General features: G+C 44.1%; 1 protein-coding gene across 6 annotated transcripts in view; it reads left to right on the forward strand.

Annotated features, from left to right (window-relative positions):
* The window catches only part of LOC307092393 (uncharacterized protein), a 30,187-nt gene extending 12,371 nt beyond the window's left edge, over nucleotides 1-17,816 (forward strand). For 5 of the 6 annotated variants that reach the window (XM_079759706.1, XM_079759705.1, XM_079759707.1 and 2 more), the window contains 2 exons: nucleotides 8,894-8,967; nucleotides 10,389-17,816. In XM_079759706.1, coding sequence (XP_079615832.1) covers nucleotides 8,894-8,967; nucleotides 10,389-11,906 — 1,592 coding nt within the window. In that variant the 3' untranslated portion in view covers nucleotides 11,907-17,816. Of the gene's footprint in view, nucleotides 1-112; nucleotides 344-8,893; nucleotides 8,968-10,388 lie in introns of those variants that run through there. The other variant, XM_079759708.1, reaches the window with a different exon arrangement.
* The last annotated feature ends 3,632 nt before the right edge of the window (nucleotides 17,817-21,448 follow it).

The raw sequence follows: 21,448 nt of genomic DNA on the forward strand, positions 1-21,448 counted from the left end.
AGTCCGCAGACTGACGCTCTATCCACTGAGCCAAACCGGTTTTGGCTGTAAATATTTTAATATTCTGCCATGTTTTCTGGCCAGAGGACAACCTAAATTCGAAATGTGAAACCTTCAGTTAAAGTTCACACTCTATTTCTTTTATTTTATGAATTCTTTTAAAGATTTCGCTGAATACAAGCAGGAAGGAAGAATTACAGATAGAAACTTAAGCTGGCCATTTATTGATTTATTTGTATGTCCCTGGACCAGAGATGATACCTACAACTTTATTATATCGGTACAATCCTTTAAGCAACTGGGCAGACATATTGGATTCTTTCACTTACTTCTATGTATCCAGGTTTTTATCATGTCTTTTGTATTATTTCTTTGTAGTAGTAAATATGACTTAATTGTATGTACTTCAGTATAAACTTGAGTGGCCAGATTATTATGATCTCTGAACACATAATAATCTGGCCACTCAGTCTGTGTGTGTTTGTGTCATACATTCATGCACCTGGCTTCTAATTCTAGATAATAATATGCAAATTGTACCCTGGGTAGGGTCTGCCCAGCCTGGCCAGGGGGAAGGAACATGGACAGTTGGCCGGCCTGCCTGCTGGTCGAACTCCTGGTCGAGGGGACAATTTGCATATTAGCCTTTTATTATATAGGATATACACTGAGTGACCAGATTATTATGCATTCAGAGATCATAATAATACAGCCACTCAGTGTATTTATCCATTCACTTGTTGACTAACCTCTGCATTGCTTCCAATTTTTGTAAATTATGAATAAGCATCCCCAAGTAGGTTTTTATGTAGATAAAAGGCTTAACTCTTTGCTTTAAGAGTAAGGAGCCCAATTACTGGATCCCATGGCAAGTGTATATTTAGTTTTATAAAAACTTCCAGACCGTCTCCCCAAGGGGCTGTAGAATTTGGCATTTTCAGCAACAGTGATTGGAGTTCCAGTTGCTCCACATCACTAAGGCATTTGGTGGGGTCAGTGTTCTGGATTCTGACCTGTTTGATGGTGGTTGAGTGTTGCTTGCTTGTGCTGTTTGTTATTTCTCATTGTTATAATGTGCATTTCCTTAGTGACATAAGACGTGCTGGATCTTGTCACACTGATCTCCTATGTGTATATATTTTGTAGTGCTGTGTGTTAAGGTGTTTGGCCTTTTTCAGTCATGTTGGTTCTTTTGTCCATGTTGAGTTTGAAGGCTACTTTGTGTGTTTTGCATAATTGTCCTATACTTGTTGACTTTTTGTGATGTGGGAGAAACTCATCAACCGGTTGCCTCCTGCATGGGGAGGAGCCTGTAACCTTGATTGGAATGGTACCTGGTACCCTTTGGTCCGCAGGCCGACCCTCTTTCCACTAAGCCAATCTGGCTAGGGCTGAGATTTTATTTAATAACAGCCAGCACTATTATATTGATTTTAGAGGAAGAGAGCAATAGGGGGAGGGAGGGAGAGAGAGAGAGACCACACTCTACACAACTGAACTACTCAGGCAAGGCGAGAATGTCCTTTTCTGTGGTATAGGCACCCTTGGTGAAGATATTTAGACCCCTTCCAGGAGAATTTCTATGTGGGCCTTTTTTTCTGCCTTGCTTCATTATTTCTCTTAATCTCTGTATGACAGGTTTTTTGTTTCTTTGTTTATAATTTTTTATTTATTTTATTTCAGAGAGGAAGGGAGAGGGAGAAATAGTTAGAAACATCAATGATGAGAGAGAATCATTGATAGTCCTACATGTTCCCTACTTGGGATCAAGCCTGCCACCATGGCCTGTGTTCTTGAGAGGAATCGAATCCAGAATCTTTCTGTTCACAGGCCTTTGCTCTATTCACTGAACTAAACCGGCTAGGGCTGTGTTACATTTTTGTGATAACAGAAGCTTTGAAGTATGTTTTAAAATCAGGAAGCCTAAAGCCCTTAATTTCATACATTCTTTTCATGATTCTTTGGTTACATGGAGTCCTGTGATATTGACATTAACTTGAGAAAGAGCTTTTCTGTTTCCCCCAAAAGTGTCACTGGGACTTGGATAGGGATTGCTTTGAAGGTTTAGGTCACTTTGGGTACTAATGACAGCTGATACTGTTAGCATTTCACAGTAGGATCATGGAATGTGTTTTTCAACTTACTGATTTCTTCTTTAATTACAGCCAGCAATGGGTATATGTTTGTGTATATATAAACATATATATGTTTTATTTTCTTAATCCTCACGCAATTACATTTTTCCCATTGAGTTTTAGAGAGAGTGGGAAGGAGGGGCTGGGTGCATTGAAAGAGAAAGAGAGAGAAATATCGATGGTGAGAGAGACACATTGTTTGTTTGGCTTTCTCACACGTCCAAGTGGGGTTGGGATCCAACCTGCAACCATTTGGTGGGCGGCCCCATGCTGTAACCACTGAGCTCACTGCAGAGGGCAGCCAGCAGTATTTTATGATTGACAGCATACAAATCATGCAGCTTCTTAGGAAGTAAACTGTTATTATTTCATTTTCAATTATGCTGTGATTCATGCAAGCACATACTTAATTTGTTACTTTGTATTAATTTCATTAATGTGCAGGAACACAGCTAACTTTGTTGGTTAGTTTTATATACTGTGTTTGGAGAAATTAATTGTATGCAAATATATTATTAGAAATGTAGAGTCTGTGATTTGCAATACAGAATTCTGTCACCTTTTTAAAAAAATAAATCTTTATTGTTCAGATTATTATAATTGTTTCTCCTCCCCAACCCCCCCATATCTCCCCTCCTCATGGTTCCCACCCTTCCCTCTGCCCTTACCTCCCCCCCTCGCTATCCTTATCCATAGGTGAATGATATTGTCCAGTCTTTTCCCATACCCCCCACACAGACACCCCTTTCTCCTGAGAATTATCAATCCACTCCCATTCTATGCCCCTGATTCCTTTATGTTCATCAGTCTATTCTGTTCTTCACATTTTTAGTTACTTGACTTTTAGATTCATTTGTTGATAGGTATGTATTTGTTGTTCATAATTTTTATCTTTACATTTTTCTTCTTTTTCCTCCTTTTAAATGATACCTTTCAGCATTTCATGTAATACTGGTTTGGTGGTGATGAATTCCTTTAGCTTTTTCTTATCTGTGAAGCTCTTTATCTGCCCTTCAATTCTGAATGATAACTTTGCTGGGTAGAGTAGTCTTGGTTGTAGGTTCTTGCTATTCATCACTTTGAATATTTCTTGCTATTCCCGTCTGGCCTGCATAGTTTCTGTTGAGAAATCAGCTGATAATCGTATGGGTGCTCCCTTGTAAGTAACTAACTGTTTTTCTCTTGCTGCTTGTAAGATTCTCTCTTTGTCTTTTGTCCTTGGCATTTTAATTATGATGTGTCTTGGTGTGGTCCTCTTTGGATCCCTTTTATTTGGGGTTCTGTGCGCTTCTTGGACTTGTAAGTCTATTTCTTTCACCAGGTGGGGGAAGTTTTCTGTCATTATTTCTTCAAATAGGTTTTCAGCGTCTTGCTCTCTTTCTTCTTCTGGCACCCCAAAAATTCGGATGCTGGTACGCTTGAAGTTGTCCCAGAGGCTTCTTACACTATCTTCTACTTTCTGAATTCTCTTCTCTTCTTGCTTTTCTGGAGGCGTGTCCTTTGCCTCTTTGTATTCCAAATCTTTGACTTGATTCTTGCGTTCCTCTAGTCTGCTGCTGGGTCTCTGTATAATATTTTTTATTTCAGTCAGTGTATGTTTCATTTCTAGTTGGACCTTTTTCATATCTTCGAGGGTCTCATTAAATTTATCGGCTTTTTCCATGAAATTCTTGAAAAACCTTATAACCGTGGTTTTGAACTCTATGTCCAGTCGTTTGTTCTCCTGCATTTCCTTTGTTTGGGATCTGTTTCCTTGCCTCCTCATTTTCGCGGCTTCCCTGAGTTGGTAGGGTAGCTTTGTGTACTAGGTGTCCTATTGGTTCAACGGGTCAGCCTCCCAGTTACCTGAGGTGGACGCTCTTGGTGCAACCTTTTTAGACTGTGTGTACAGCCTTGTTGTAGTTAAGTCTTGATTGTTGTTGGTGTCACTGGGAGGAATTGACCTCCAGGCCAATTGGCTGTGAGGACCCGCTGTACCTATAAAGGAAGAATGGCTGTGCTGGAGACACGTTTATGGGGCGGGACTTGTTCCAGTAGGGCTTTGGCGCTCACTGAGTCTGCTTCTTGAATGTGTCCTTTATGCAAGTGGTTGAAATCTGGTGTTGTCTCACACCGACCACTAGATGACCTCGTTTTTGGGTCTCCAATGGGGTGCAGGTCAGCTACTGTCTGAGGCCACACAGCAGGAGTTACAGCAAAAACTGCAGTTTTCGCCTCTTTGCTTGAGTGGTTTTGGAGCAGTCTGACTGGAGATGCAGTTTATTTGGTTAAGCTGCAACAGGGCAGGCCATTTATATGCAAAAGCTGCTGTTTGGAGCCTGGGCGCGTTTGTAGAATGTGCGGGGCGGGTCTCAGGGCAGGGTGGGGACTCAGGGCATCACTAGGCTGGGGCGTGGCAAACAGCAATGGCTGCTAGTCTGCCTTTTCTGCCTTTCCATGTTTCCAAGTCCCTGCGTCTCGTGCTCCAGCGCAGTAAACACTGATTGCTGGGCGCACCTCTGCAACAAAGTAACTGTCACTTTCCGACACGATGGCTGAGAGTCCAGCTTCTCTCCGTAGGTGTCTGGGTCCCCCGCGTGTCCCCAGAAAGTGGATTTCAGAGCGATGGGGAGCTTATCTCCCTTCGGGTTGGAAAAAAAGCCGCGCGTCCCATCGCCCGCCACCAGCCCGATTCACGCGTCTCCGTACCTCAGCCCTTCTGCGTTTGTTCTTTCTTTTTCCTTCTTAGTTGTAAATCTACCATTCAGCCAGCTTTCCCGTGGTTCTGGGTGGTAGACGCTTTGTCTTTTAGTTGTATTTTTGAAATTGTGCGCGGCACAGTTTAGTTGTTTAACTTTGCCGCCATCTTGGTTCTCTCCTCTCTGTCACCTTTTAATGTGATCATTTTATTTTCTATTTTTATTGTGACCATAAGAACTACTTAAAATATCTTATTTTCTAAAGTTCCACAGGAGAAATCAATATTTTCTGTATTTTTCTACATACAAGGTATCTTCATATGTTCACATTTTAGTGTTGTGTAGCCTTTTTAAATTACCTCCAGAAGTGTATTTCTTATGGGTTATTTATAAGGCACGTCTAATAATGAGAAAGTCTGATAATGAGAAAGTTTTGGAGCTGGAAAGTTTTTGTCCTCTCCATTGTTGATGATCTGTTTTGTTAATATTCTTCTTGGATGGGTTTTGTTCATTTATTACTGCTGTGTTTTATTACATGTCCTTTTTGTACCCCCAATATTATTCTGCTTAGAAACCCCCTATGGATCTTAGAGGAGCTGTTTTTTCTAAGAGAAGTTATTTTTTTATATGTTTTCTTTTTCTTTTTTTAAAATATATTTTATTGATTTTTTACAGAGAGGAAGAGAGAGGGATAGAGAGTTAGAAACATCGATGAGAGAGAAACATCAATCAGCTGCCTATTGCACACCCCCTACTGGGGATGTGCCCACAACCAAGGTACATGCCCTTGACCGGAATCGAACCTGGGACCTTTGAGTCCGCAGGCCGATGCTCTATCCACTGAGCCAAACCGGTTTCGGCAATTTTTTTTATATGTTTTCAAGGCAGTATTCTGGAATTCATGATATTTTCTTTCTTTTTTTTTTTTTATCTGTTCACACATTTCTATTTATTCTACTTAGACTTCATTGAGCTGCTTCCATTTGTATGTCTCTTTCTCCAGTTGTCAGGATCTTAAAAGATTAATTTTTTATATAAGCTTCCTTCTCCTTTTCACGATCCTTTCTTTATGGGATCCTCTTGGAGGTCGATTTGTTAGTGTGTTAGGAATTCCTTAAATTGTCTTCATATTTCCACGTTTGTTGGCTTTTCTTAATCAAAATTTTAACGAATTAAAATTTTAATGATTTATGTACAAACTCTTTGATTATTTAATTTTTAAGATATATCTTTATTGATTTCAGAGAGAAAGGAGAGGGAGAGAGAGATAGAAACATCAATGAAGAGAGAGAATTATCAATTGGCTGCCTCTTGCGTGATCCGGGATCAAGCCTTCAACCCAGGCTTGTACCCTGACATGGAACCAAACCGTGACCTCCTGGTTCATAGATCGATGCTCAACCACTGAGCCACCGCTTCCAGGCAAATTCTTTGATGTTTTAAGTTGAAAATGGCTTTCATTAATGATTCTACTGTTTTTGTTAATTCTGATATTATATTTTTCAATTTCCCCTTTGGTGTGATGTTTATAAAATACTTTCTCATTCCATTTTTATTTTGGTTATGTAATATTCTGGTGATATTATTTAGTTGTCTTTTTTTTTTTTTCTTTTGGGCTTTAAGATATTCAATTCTTTTTCAGGTTATTAATATATTTCCATTAATGCAGTGCCAGTTTGATTACATTAATTTGTTTTCCTGATATTACACTTTTTCTGTTTCTTTGAATGACGTGATATCTTTTGTTGAGATTCAGGAATTGTAAATAGGCAGGCTTTTGAACATGCTTTCTGTAGGAGGAAATACATAATAACCATATGTGGCACAAATTCTACTTTTGGTCAACACTGTTTTCAGGATCTGTATTCTTGGATAGGTTCTCTGTTTAATTTCCCAGTTGGAAATATTCTCTGTTTCTTTCTCAGACCCACAGTATTTTTTCATGCTTTATATACATATTCAGTACTGAAATCTTTGTGGGACTTGAACACTTTCTCATTGTCCCTTTGTAGCAACCACTGCAGGGCACTCACCTTGTACTGCCATTCTGTGCTCACTCTGTGTCATGCACAACAGACACTTTTTATTCAAGACTAGGGGCCCAGTGCACGAAATTCGTGCACTGGGGGTCGGGGATCCCTCAGCCCAACCTGCCTGCTCTCACATACTGGGAGCCCTCAGGGGATGTCCTATTTTTTTTTTTAACTTTAATATATTTTATTGATTTTTACAGGGAGGAAGGGAGAGGGATAGAGAGCTAGAAACGTCGATGAGAGAGAAACATCGACCAGCTCCCTCCTGCACACCCCCCACTGGGGATGTGCCCACAAACAAGGTATATGCCCTTAACCAGAATCAAACCCGGGACCTTCCAGTCCACAGGCCGACGCTCTATCCACTGAGCCAAACTGGTTTCAGCTTGGGGATGTCCTATTGACGGTTTAGGCCCACGCCCCAAGGGAGGCCAGACTGTCTTCCCCTGATAAGCCGCAGTCTGGCCTCCCTTTGTGGGAGGCAACAGGCTGATCAGGGGAAGGCACCAGCCCCATCACCCCGCTGCTGCAGCCACTGCCCGTTACCACGGCCACCAAGGTGTTTTCATCAACACGAACTCCAGTCCCTTCACCAAGAAAAGATGACAACTTTCTTTAGGCATTTTCAAGATGTGTCTTTCATAGGATATGCATTTCTTTATTTATATTTTATCCTCACCTGAGGATATGATTCCATTGACTTTTAGAGAATGTTGAAGAGAAAGGGAAAGACAGAGAGAAACATCAAAGTGAGCTGAATACTTTGGTTGGTTGCCTCCTGCATGAGCCCTGATCTGGGCCCAGCCAGAGGAGCCTGCAACCTAGGTACATGCCCTTGATCAGAATTGAACCCAGACCCTGCTGTCTGCAGGCCGAGGCATTATGCACTGAGTCAAACTGGCTAAGGCAGAATATGACATTTCTTAGCCCTCCAGCAGCGGACCTTCATTTTTTTCTCCAGAAGTGTGTTGGAAAATCCCTAGATCACCTTTTGGGATTCTTATTACCCAAGTTACTAAGAATATTACCAGTGGCATACAGGAAGCTTAGCCAATGTGCAGTCAGAAACGGTGTTTCCTCTATAGTTCACACCAATCGAGGGCTGGGCCGTGCCCAGGCCTAAAGCCTCTGGCTGAAGCTTTAGGCCTGGGCAGGCCCCTCCAGCTCCCTCTGATCACCGGCTCAGCCCCTGCCCAGGCCTGCCCAGACCTAAAGCCTCTTGGGCAGGAGCGGACCCTCAGATCCCTGCGATCAATTGCAGGGGTTCCGCTCCTGCCCAGGCCAAAAGCAGACTCCCAGCTCCCTGCCCAGGCAATCGATGGCAGGGGGTCCGCTCTTGCACCAGGGCGAAGCAACCCACAGCTCTCTATGATTGATTGCAGGGGTCTGCTCTGGCACCAGGCTGAAAGCCTCCACCGGAGGCTTTCGGCCTGGGGTCCTAGCTGACACCCAGCTCCCTGCGATCAATAGCAGGGGTCCGCTCGTGCACCAGGCCGAAGCAACCCCCAGCTCCCTGCGATCCTTCGCAGGGGGTCCGCTCAGGGTACCTATGTATGCAAATTCACCGCCATCTTGGTTGGATTAATTTACATACCCTGATTGGCTGGTGGGTGTAGCTTGGGCGTAGCAAAGGTGCGGAAAATTTGCATATTACTCTTTTATTAGGTAGGATGTTTCAAAATAGGGAGATCATTGAGCATGTACTTCCCTCATACCTCTCTCTCTCTCTCTCTCTCTCTCTCTTTCTCTCTCTCTCTCTCTCTCTCTTTCTCTTTCTCTCTTTCTCCAATGAAGAAACTGGGAATTGGGAGTGTTTTTATAATATTGCCATTTTGTTCCAAGGTGTTTGAGCAGGTACCATTGGCAAATGTAAGCAACTCTTTGTCCCTCTTTTGTGTGAGTTTTCTTCATTGTACCTATCTTGAGCTTTGTTTGAATTCTTCACTTGCTCTTGGAGTACTCCAGAATGTCACTTGGTCAATACTTGCTGCTAAGTTCAAAGTGCACTCACCTAATTGTCAAAACCTAAATATTTGTTTTCTTTCAGCTATGTCATCTGAAGATAACCAGGCCTTTATGACAAAGCCCGGAATACAAGAATTATTCTCTGAAGTAATACTGGTAAGATATAATTGGTGTCACTTTGAAAATGTATACTTAATGAAAGCCTTTCAATTTGAGGAAGAATGTGATGAGAATGGAGGATATTAATATAAACAGAATTAATCTGAAATAGTCCGGTATAATCAAAGCGTAATATGCAAAGTGTCTGACCAATTGGTCGACCATTTGGTCAACCATGCAACCAGTGGCTATGACATGCCCTAACCACCAGGGAAAGATGCTCTGACCAGTAGATTAGATTGCTACTGGGGTCTGAGCGATCGGGACTAGGCGAGAGGGCCAGACACGCCCTGGAGAAACACACTGGTCTACCAAGGGTACCTCTCTGGCCATGGTCCTTCTCTGGCTGGCTGGCCCTTATCTATCCCCATCGGATTTGGGCTATTGCCGACCAGGCAGAGGGACCCCAACTGTGCACAATATCATGCACCAGGACTCTAGTTATCATAATGAAATTCTTGTTACCTAAGAGATCACGTGTATTATGCATTTGAGAAACCTCCCAATTTAAGGTCAGTTGCATTGGGAGATATGTGTGTTAATGCGTATGAGGGTCGAAAACAACTTTTTACTGTTATGTATTCATAGAAAGGAAATCTGGATAAACTAGGAATTCACATAATCTGTAGAGTAAATAACCATTTGAATTGTTTAAAATGTAGGGTGAGATTAAATTTACATTCAGTCATTTCTAAAATGTATAGATTTATAATACAATATACCTATAAAATTAAAATGTGCTCTATTTGAAATCTTTTATGGTATTTATTTTAAATCATATTTTTATTGATTTCAGAGATTAAGGGAAAGAAAGGGAGAGGAAAACATCAATGATGAGAAAGAATCATTCCTTGGCTGCCTCCTGCATGCCTCCCATGGGGTACCCATTTTGAAACCGGGGCATGTGCCCTCACTGAAAATGGAACCTTGACCTTGTTGAGACATAGATGCTCAACCACTGAGCCAAGGTGGCTGGGCATATTGGCAATCTTTTCAAGAAGGATTCATTATTCTTCCTCTGACAATGTTTTGTGCTTCTTTTTTTGTCTATAATTTTAATATATTAGGAAAGCTTTTACAATATTTTATTGATTTTTTACAGAGAGGAAGGGAGAGGGAAAGACAGTTAAAAATATCGATGAGAGAGAAACACCGCTCAGCTGCCTCTTGCACATCTCCTAATGGGGATATGCCCTCAATCAAGGATACATGCCCTTGACTGGAATCGAATCTGGGACCTTTCAGTCTGCAGACCGATGCTCCATCCACTGAGACAAACTGGCCAGTCTAGGAAAGCTTTTTTTATGCAACTATCTTGGTTTAATGAGTATCACAAAATAGTTCTTATGGAACAAGTGTACATGTTTAATGAAATTATAACTGTCACTAAAGGTCTTTTTATCTCCCATTATCACCAGAGTACACATAACGGAGATAGTAGTTATCAATGGATTGAACATTGGAAAAACTTTAAGGAAGAATCATATCTTAATCATTGGACAAGTGAGTTTGCAGAGGAGCATTATAAAAGTGGAAAAGATTTTGACCAAATATCCAATCACAACATACATCAGGTTATTCCTGTAGTGGAGAAGACACACCAAGGATGTAAATGTATCCAGTCTTTTCAGCAATCTTCAAATTTCCCTGAACAAGGGAATATTTATACTGGGGAGGAGGCTTACAAATGGAATCCGTGTTGGAGAGTCTTCCATCAAATATTCAATCTAAATATAATGAAAAAAATGCATAATAGAGAAAAACCTTATAAATGTAAGGATTCTGGTAAAACATGTATTTCGCCTTCAGATTGCAGTGTAAATCAGAGAATTCATACTGGAGATAAGCCTTACAATTGTAAAACATGTGGCAAAGCCTTTAAATGTCATTCATCTCTTATTGTACATAAAAGAAGAATTCATACTATTGCAAAATTTTACAAACTCACGGAAAATGGAGCAGACTTTAGTCAATCCTCCAGACATACTCATCATCATAGAAAAAATACGGGAGAAAAGTCTTATAAATGTTCAGAATGTGGGAAAGCCTTTAGGTGGCCCTCAAACCTTATTTTGCATCAGAGAGTTCATACTGGAGAGAAGCCCTATAAATGTAGAGAATGTGGCAAATCCTTTCCCAGGCCCTCAGTGCTTACTGTGTATCAGAGAGTTCACCATGCAGAGAATCCTTATAAATGTAGGGAATGTGGCAAAGCCTTTAGCTGGTCTTCACACCTTACTCTGCATCAGAGAGTTCATACTGGAGAGAATCCTATTAAAGGTAGAGAATGTGGCAAATCATTTCGTTGGCCCTCATTGCTTACTCTGCATCAGACAATTCGTACTGGAGAGAAGCCCTATAAATGTAGAGAATGTGGCAAATCCTTTCCCAGGAGCTCAAACCTTACAATGCATCAGAGAGTTCATACTGGAGAGAAGCCTTATAAATGTAAAGAATGTGGCAAGGCCTTCAGTGAGTCCACAAAGCTAAATCGACATCAACGAGTTCACACTGGAGAGAAGCCTTACAAATGCAGAGAATGTGGTAAAGCCTTCACACAATCCTCATCCCTTAATAAACATCAGAGAGTTCATACTGGTGAGAAGCCTTATAAATGTAGAGAATGTGGCAAAGCCTTTAGCCAGTACTCACACCTTTCTTCTCATCAGATAATTCACACAGGGGAGAAGCCTTATAAATGTAGGGAATGTGGCAAATCCTTTGGCAGGTCCTCAGACGTTACTAGGCATCAGAGAGTTCATACTGGAGAGAAGCCTTTCAAATGTAGAGAATGTGGCAAAGCCTTTTGCAGGTCCTCAGTCCTTACTAAGCATCAGAGAGTTCATTCTGTAGAGAATCCTTATACATGTAGAAAATGTAACAAAGCCATTTATCAGTGTTCCTGCCTTACTGTACAGCAGAGAGTTCAAAATTGAGAGAACTCTCACAGATGTGAGGAGCATGGTAAGTCCTTGACCAGCGGTGAAAACTTAATGAACATCACAGAATTCATACTGGAAAGAAGTCTTATGAATGTGAAAAATGTGAAAAGCCTTTAAATGGCAATGTATTACTCTACTTGATGAACTTTAGAACAAAAAGAGAACTTACAAATGTAGAGAATGGGCTATAGCGATTGTCCCTAGCTCAAAGTTTTCATCCAAAGATTTAACCATGGTTGGAGCGTTATTGAAAATGATTAAATTATGCCTTAAAAATTATGAGGCATATGTCAAAGTGTATATCCCCGTTTGTATCTCATACAACATTCGATAATTATTACTGGATCGAAGCCCAGCAGATATAAATAATGTGGGAAAGCTTACTCAGTATGCAAACCTTAACCAACATCAGAATTCATACTGGGGAGAAACATTACAACTTTTAACAATGTCCTGCAGTCTTTAATCAGCATCTGTAGATTATTCCTCACATTGGAATTCATTCTTGAGGGAAACCTTAAAATTGAAGAATGTGGGAAATCATATAATTGGACCTACAGCCTCATTGAATACCAGGGATTGTAATTGGGTAGAAGTACAACTTTTATGATATAGGAGGAAGGACTTTTTAAAAAGATATATAAATTACAAAAGTCTAAGGAAGTTATGTCTTAAAGTGACTTAAAAGATGTAAAAACGATCCAAGTATGTAATTGCTTATGAATTTTAATGTATAACTGAATTCATACTGGATTGGTAGCCAAAATACCTTTCAGGTATTGCTCTACATCAGAATGTTTATTACACAGTGTACTTCAAACTTTAAATGTACTTAGGTAATATTTTGTATACTTGAATATATAAAAAGAATTGACATTTCCAAATGTACAAGTACTTAGTGTGTTATCTATTTTATATTGAAATCTGGGGAGGTGGAGTCTAAGATGGTGAAATTCTGTAGAAGAGGACAAGAGGATAAAGATGTCGTGCCAGGTTAGGTCATAGGACAGAGTCAGGCACTCAAATTCCTTAGTAAAGGTGGTCGGGTCAGTGGAAAAAGACCTGAGATGCCTCTCAATCTGTGTGAGGCTGGATATAGGGACTGGGTCGTGGACTCAGATTGTGCCCTCAGTTCCTGCTATGCCCCTCAGGGGTAGAATTGGCGTGGGCATAGAAGAGGATGTTGAGGAAGGAAGTCTTTGGGTGGCATGATAACAAGTGTTAGATGGGAAAAGACTATTTTGGAGCATGCATTCTTGGGAGTTGGTCTCCCAATTGTTGAGGGAGAAGGTGGTTGCTGGTTAGGAGGGTCTGGGTTTTGGGAATCTACTGCAGGTGGGAGAGGGGATGTGTAAGGGAATGGAGGTCGGCTGTGTGCTGGGTCAAAAGTAGATTCAGAATCAGAAGTATTAGGGGTATGATGTTTTGTGTGAAGGAGAAAGACTCATGGGTAGAGCAGGACTGAGAGAGAGGATTGGGACTGAAGGATGAAAAAGGCCTGACCATAGGGAATCTCTGGCCATTTTCCATTGTGGTGACAGCACTTACCTAAATTACGCTGTGTGTTAAAATTGAAAGTGCTGTTCTCATGCCATTGAGACGTATTATCTAGTTTAGTGATTACCAACTGGTGGTCTGCAGTCCACTGGTGGTCCATGAGGTCCGAAAGGTTGGCAACCGCTGATCTAGTTTATGTTGTGGCCAAACAGTGTTACAAAATAAAGTGAGGTGATTGGGCTTGATCTACCCCACGAGTGTGCAGAGGGAGTGTGGCATGGGTGAGTGACGGACCACAAATCCAAAGGGGACTGTTTAGGGCAGGCATCCCTGCTGCTAAACAAATCACCAAGAGAAAGGAGAGGTGACCCTCTGGACTGGGTGGCCCCAATTCAGAAGGATCCAAAGCCAAACGCCTGAGGGGTCTTCTGGCCTAGCAAATAGGACTTTTGGACGAGAGACTTTCGAGAAGGTGGTGAGAGAGAGTGGGCAGAAGACTGGAGACAAGGGAAATTGTGGGATTTAACTCGCCTAGAGAAGATTGGCCGGTGTGGGATGGAGGGTCGGCAATGGAGAAGGGGAGATGCCCGCTCCTGTGTCCTCCTTGGCTGGCTTGGGGGGACTCCCTAAGGGAAGGAGGCCTGATCGAGGCCAGCAATCGAGTCACTTGAGTAGGATTCAGAGGTAATCCCAGGATGGACGTGCTGCGGCTGCCTACTACTCTCCAAGTAGCAAACTCAGGGCAAGCGAAGCCAGGGCAATGGCTCCACATCCCTTTATAACCCTCCTGGGTTTCGGCACCAGGAGGAAGGCACCAGGCCAAAATGGTGAGGGATTACAAATTTATTCAATCATCCTCTCACCAGGGGGCTTAGCCTGGATGACTCCAACACCCAGTGACGGGAGTCACAGGCTTTTAAAGGACTTTTGACGGTTATTTTCTTGGTAAAGAAGAGGAGATAATGGAATGTGGTCCTCGAAAGTGAAATGTGGTCTCAGCAAAGAGAATGTCCATAGTGAAATGGGCTGAAAAGCCAGTTCGTAGGGGAGGGGTATCAATTCAATAGCTCGACGAAATCTAACATAAGTCAGGTCCTAGGCAAGAATCTTCCCTAACAAGAGGGAATCCTTGCCTGAGCCTGTCTATTGTCTTTTGCACCCAGAATCACATTCCTTTGGAATATCAGGGTAATTTCCCCTTTTTCAGAGCCCTCAGGACTCAACCAGTGCACCAGGGGCTAACCATAAATCCTCATTATTTTGTTAATTTTTCACTGTTAATTAAGTGTACACTTAAAAAAAGACATGTGTCAATGGCTTTACTTTTCATCCACTCTCAGAGGTTTCCCCACTCGGCTCTCCCCCACCTCCCTAATCTATCACCAATGGATTTCATATAACCCACTTGCATCTGCTCTTAATTATAATGTGTAAAATAAGGTGCACAACTGCTGTTCTCTGGAACATTATCTCAATTTGTTGAAATTTTGCTTCCCAGCACTTGTGGACAGTTGGGCTCAAACGAACCCACAAAAATTTTTCCTGGCTACTTCCTGCTTCCCAGGGGCGAAGAGGGAAGGGGTTTTAGAGGCCAGGGTCAGGCAGAGGCAGGTCGGAGGGCAGCCTTGTGTAGGAGTGGAGCAGGAGCTGATTTACAGTCACCTGTGACATCTCCGCAATCCGGGAGTGGATGAACTTGAGGCAGGCGGCTAGGAGAAAAAAGACAGATGAGAATTAGGGGCCCTATCAGGGGTAGATCCAGGTAGCTAAGGGTCTTTGGAACCAGCCGAAAAGAGAGTTGTCCCGGGAATGTCTTGTCCCCAGTTCGTCACTCAGCTTGGTCAGGGTCTGCACGTTCTGCTCCACTAGTCTGGACTCGTCAATGTAGTAGCAGCATTCTTCCTGGAAGAACATGCAGGTTCTTCCGTTTTCTCCAGTAAGAAGGTCTAGGGCCCGTCGGCTCTGCCTGGTTACTTGGGCTACCAATGTTACTTGCCACTGTGGGGAGGCTAAGGAGGCGGCAGTAGACTCCAGGGCTATGTGAACTCTGTCATTGAAATCCTGAGCAGAGACTAGGCTGTTCCTGATGGCTCCCCAGCGAGGCTCACTGAGGCAGCGACACTCACCTCCACCATGACGGGGAGGAAGGCAGCTCGGCGGGCCTGGGGGTGGGCAGAAGGGAGTAGCCAGGCAAGCTCCGACTCCCCGTACAGGGTCAGTTGGGAAACTACTGTGACTACCAAGCAGGGCCCTGGGCTAGAGGAGTTAACACAGTTACTTAGGGTGCCATTGCAGCAAAAGAAGGTGCCTGGACTGGCTTTGGTGGGGTTGGCTGCGGTGTGGATCTGGGTGCAATTCCAGGTGACTTGTCCCCCCGTTATCGGATTACTGGTTTGATAGCATATTCACGGGCGCAAGGTAGGCTCAGGTGTTTTGGGATCCCAGAGGGGAATGCCAGCCAGGGGAAGCTGACACTCTCCCTGACCCTGGATTTTCCGGAGAGAACATGAGCTGGACAGCAGCCAGCAAAGGTCTTTGGAGAGAGGCACATAAAAATCAGTGTGGAACATTAGGCAGAGTATGAGTCTCATTGAGGAATATAAAGTATCTTGAATAAGTTGGAGCCATGATGATAAGACTTCTACCCAGGGAGAATCAGGCAGTTTCCTTTTAAGGGACTGTTCAACTTGTAGGATGCTTTTGGACGCCTGGACTTGGGCCTCCTGAATCAGGACATATTCCCAGGAGATGTAGATGGTCCCAGAAGGGGTTGAGCTCCAACCATTCCAGTATAGTTTTCCCATAACCCCCATAACCCATCACTGGTTCCTGTTTGATGCAGGTGAGGCTTCATCAGGGTTTATGTCAGGGCATTCTCCTCCATTCCATTGGTGTATGTATCTGTGTTAATCCAGGATCACATCCACTTGGTTACTCTTGCTTTGTAAAATGATTTTTTATTGTGGAGCGAAGACGAGTAAACGACCACTGGGGTCAGACCAAATTAAAATTTAGGTAGCCTTTAATAACCTACCAGCTGACTGCTCTCCTTTGTCCACACACAGAGTCCAGAGAACAGCCCCGACCCTTTGTGAAGGACCCTTTTTAAACCCATTCACTACATCCTGTTTTTGCAGAGCAGACAATTTAAAACAAAGCAGTTTTTCTTTCTTTCTTTTTTTTTTTTTTAAATATATTTCATTGATTTTTTACAGAGAGGAAGAGAGAGGGAGAGAGAGTTAGAAACATCGATGAGAGAGAAACATCGATCAGCTGCCTCCTGCACACTCCCTACTGGGGATGTGCCCGCAACCAAGGTACATGCTCTTGACCGGAATCGAACCTGGGACCCTTCAGTCCGCAGGCCGACGCTCTATCCACTGAGCCACACCGGTTTTGGCAAAGCAGTTTTTCTTAAGTAGTGTCAGCATGTAATTTACAGGATCCTGGCGCCTGGTGGAGTAAGTAACTGCATCCCGTTATCAGGAAAGTTGACAGTGATCTATCTTGTAAGGCTTACTGGCATCCTGTTCTCAAGAAAACTGACAATAATTTATCCTGTAAGGCTATTTTGTTAGTTGCAGCTGGGATTTATGGCCAAGTCGACTAGGAGGAAGCATGCTCAACAATTCCCACTCTCTAACATTTTTCAGTGTAAAAAAGTGAACCTTCCAACTTTTCTGTATTTGAAGTGTTTAGGCTGTCCCGCATCTCTCTGGCTGTCCACAGCCAAAACTGCCTTGGAATTTTGATAGGTAATCTATTTATTCTGTAGAACACGGAATATTAAGGAATGTCTCAATTTAGCATTGTGTCATTTTCAGCATAGAAGTCTTTCACTGTCTTTGTAGAATGGATTGGTCTTCACATATTTGTTAGTTACATGTGGTGTGTTTTCTGGCTTTGGTGGCAATACTGAGGGTTGATATTTTATTGGTCTAAAGTGATAAAATACTTATATAGGTTAAACATAATACTCTGGTCTGATTTACTTTAAATTGCTTACTCTAAAGTAAATAAAGTTTCATAAAACTCTAGGGAATATCCATATTAATGACAATATTGGAAAATAATCCAAATAAAAAAATGTTGATGAGACTAAGTAAACTGATAATAGTTATTATTTTTATAACTTTAAAATATTGTTGATTTTTAAGTTATTTTGTTTTCCAAATAAAGGAATACTAACAGGAGATAGTCTACATTATCTAGGTTATAGGGACTACTAAATTAATGACATTCATTTCAAAATGCACTCCCAGAATACAAAAACTTCTAAAGACCATAACTTACAAACAAAATTTTTATCTCTTGAAAATACCTGAATAAAACAATCTCCCCCACAGTGTTGGATGGGATCTTATCAAGTGCCTAACCCTGAATGGATATCTGGGTCTGTCTCTGACACCCCCATCCACCTGCTTCCCTAACTCAAGCTGCCTCTCTAGTCAATTAGGAAGACAGAGAGGGGCTGAGAGAGCAGGCTGCCCTTCCCCTCCCACCTCCTCCCTGCGGATTTAAGGCAAATCGGAGGCAGAAAGTTACTGGTTTCAAACCCAGTCTGCCCGCCTTTTGAATTCTCTGTAACTTCCCTGTGAGAATGTGTTACCGGCTGTGAAGATCCTGGAAAGACACCTCCTGGGACATGTGCAGCTGAAGGGCAGGCCAGCCAGTAGCTCTCAGCACCGCCTCTGGGATCTGGAAACTTCTGTGTGAATTCCACATTCCTCCTCCCCTCTTTATGCTTTGCCACAGCTGCCATTTACTCGCTAGCACCCCAATAAAAGACCAGCCCCTCTATCTGGGGAGCCTTGTGCCATCAGAGGGCACCTGGCCCTTTCCTCCCTTTAAAGGAGTAAAATACCCGCCCTCTCTCTGCTCCTGTCTCTTCTCTCCCTGGTGAATCCTGTCACAGCCGCGTCACCAGCCAAACCCCAACAATGACGGGGGAACTCCCCCAGGAGGGGCTGTCCCTGTGGGAGGAGGTGAGGGACCCAGGGCTGCCCCCTCGCTCCTGCCCCGCCCTCCCTCCCTCTGTCCCCGCACAGGCCCCGCCCCCACCGCGGAGTCGCTCAGCTCAGGCGCTGGCCCCGCCCATCCCGCAGGGAGGCGCATGCGCAGTTCCTGGCAGACGCGGAAGCGGCTGTGGAGGGGAAGGTGGCGGTTCCCTGAGGAGGTGTCTGTGCTTTAAAGCCGCTGCTCTCCGCCCCCTGCCCGCAGGGAAGGCTGAGGGCGCTGCGGGCGCTGAAGTCCGAGTTGAGGTCCCCGCCCCGGAGCCCCTCACAGCGGTGAGTCCGGTCCCGGGCGGCTGCGCAGTGGAGGCGCCGCGTTCCTTTGGGGGAAACTGAGGCCCGGCCCGCGGTCTCTCCGCCTGTGGCTGTGGCCCCCGCCTGCCGCGTGGTTTTCCTGCTGAAAACCATCCCCGGGGCCGCCGGTCCCCCCGCGGGGCTGGAAGTCTGGGTCAGGGGTTCCCGCCCTTTGCGCCCCTCCCCCGCCCGGCGCTTTCCGCCCACAGAGCCCGGATGGCTCCCGGCCTGGGGGTCTGCTCCCCGCCTTCCTAGGCCCCCCCCATTAATAAGGGGTCTGAGTGCCCGGGGAGCACAGTGTCCATGGGGTGGGGCTCAGGGGGAAGAACGCGGTGTCCCCAGAAGAGGTGACCTGCCCGCAGGGAGGGCTTTGTGGGCGCGGTGACTGCGGGGGGCGGGGACCCGGGCTGGGGGGTCAGGAGGGGGAGAGAGAGAGACAGACACGTGGGAGGAGGAAGGGCGGTGAGGGGTCCACAGAGGGGCCCATAGGGGTGTGGGAGGACTGGACGGCGATGGTGGGAGTGAGGGGGAACTCGGGAAAGCAGCCTGAGGAGGAGGGAAGTGGGGAAATAGGGGGAGGGGAGCCCAGAGAGAGGAGGGGAGCTGAGAGGGAGAGGGTCCTGGTGAGCAGAAGTGGGGGCCGCACAGGAGGAGGCAGGTCAGACGGAGACACTGGTTCAGAGGAGAATCAGGAGAGCAGGTTCAGGGACAGAAATGGGGGTTTAGTGATGACACAGCAGAGGGAGAGGCAGCACTGAGCGCCAGCCAGCTGTGGGTAACAGCACAGACTAACAGAGGCTGCAGAGTGGACATAGGCATGGGAAGAGAAAGACACAGACATAAGGAAATTAATATCACAGTTCTACACATTAGAGAAAAATTAAAAACTGAATTTGGAGGGACTTTAGGCAGGATGAATGTTCAAAGTATCAGAAATACATACTGTGGATGGTGTTAAAATGTAATGAATAGGACAATATATTTAACCTAGAGTTAAGCATTACTGAACATCTATCTTATTTTCCGGCGTATAAGACGACTTTTTAACCCTGGAAAATCTTCTCAAAAGTCGGGGATCATCTTACACTCCGGGTGTCTTTTTTTTTTTTTTTTTTTTTAATATATTTTATTGATTTTTTACAGAGAAGAGGGGAGAAGGATAGAGTTGAAACATCGATGAGAGAGAAACATCGATCAGCTGCCCGGGTGTCTTTTTTTTTTCTTTTTCTTTTATTGTTTAAAGTATTACAAATAGTAGTATATATGTCTCCTTCCCCCCCCCCCCCCCCCGACCTCTCCCCAGCACATGCCTTCATTTTTATTTGGTGTGCGTTGGAAGAGGGGTAGTCTTATACGGCGAGTATATCCCAAAGTCTATATTTTAACTGGAAAAGTTGGGGGTCGTCTTATACGCCCAGTCGTCTTATACGGCGGAACATACTGTATATATAAAAAAGCCTAAGCAACCATTATGATCAAAGGACCTGTCAACAAGTAGTTATGACATGCACTGAACATCAGGGGGCAGTCGCAGAACGCAGGAGTTGTCCCCTGGTGGTTTGTGCCCTCTCCCACCTGGAGTGCAGCTCAGCCAGAAGCTGGACACACAGCTGGCGAGTCCCTTCCACCTCCCCCTCTCCCACCTTCAGGGCAACGCTAAGGATGTCAGATATCCCCTGAGGGCTCCCAGGCTTTGAGAGGGCGCAGGCTGCCCTGAGGGACCCCACGCCGCCGCCTGAGTGCACAAATTTTGTGCACCGGATCTCCAGTCAGTCAATACACATGTAAGAGAAATTTTAAAGATATAATGTGTGTAGAAAAGATTTTTATCCAAAATTGAATCCATGGAGGTCACCATAATGTTAATTGTGGAAATCAATGTTACAAATATTAGGTGTAAAGATGTGGATAATTCAAATGCATTGAACAAGGAAAGGCTGTCGCCAATAGGAGTGAGATGCAAGCAACCAGGGCTGCCCCCTTACTCCTCCTCTCCCTCCCTCCATCCCTACACTGGCCTGGCTACCTGGCTCAGCCCCTTCCCCATCAGGGAGTCGCTCAGTTGGGGCTCTGGCCCTGCCCTATCCGCAGGGAGGAGCATGTGTAGTTTCTTGCCGACGGGAAGTGGCTGTGGAGGGGAAGGTGGCGGTTCTCCTTGAGGAGAGTGTTTGTGCTTTATTTTTTTTTATTTCTTTATTGATTAAGGTATTACATATGTGTCCTTATTCCCCCATTACCCCACACCTCCCATTCATGCCCCCACCCCCCTGTTGTCTGTGTCCATTGATTAGGCTTATATGCATGCATATAAGTTTTTGGTTGATCTCTCCCCTTTTCCCCCATCTTCCCCTACCTTCCCTGAGGTTTGACATTCTGATTGATGTTTCTCTGTCTCTGGATCTATTTTTGTTCATCAGTTTATGTTGTTCATTATATTCCACAAATGAGTGAGATCATGTGATATTTATATTTCTCTGCCGGGCTTATTTCACTTAGCATAATGCTCTCCATCTCCATTCTTGTTGTTGCAAATGGTAAGAACTCCTTTTTTACCACAGCGTAGTATTCCATTGTGTAGAATGTACAACAGTTTTTAAATCCACTCATCTGCTGATGGGCACTTAGTCTCTTTCCAAATCTTAGCTGTGGTGAATTGTGCTGCTATGAACATAGGGGTGCATATATCCTTTCTGATTGGTGTTTCTAGTTTCTTGGGATATATTCCTAGAAGTG

This window comes from Cnephaeus nilssonii (assembly GCF_951640355.1).
Source record: "Cnephaeus nilssonii genome assembly, chromosome: 20".
Taxonomy (NCBI): Eukaryota; Metazoa; Chordata; class Mammalia; order Chiroptera; family Vespertilionidae; genus Cnephaeus; species Cnephaeus nilssonii.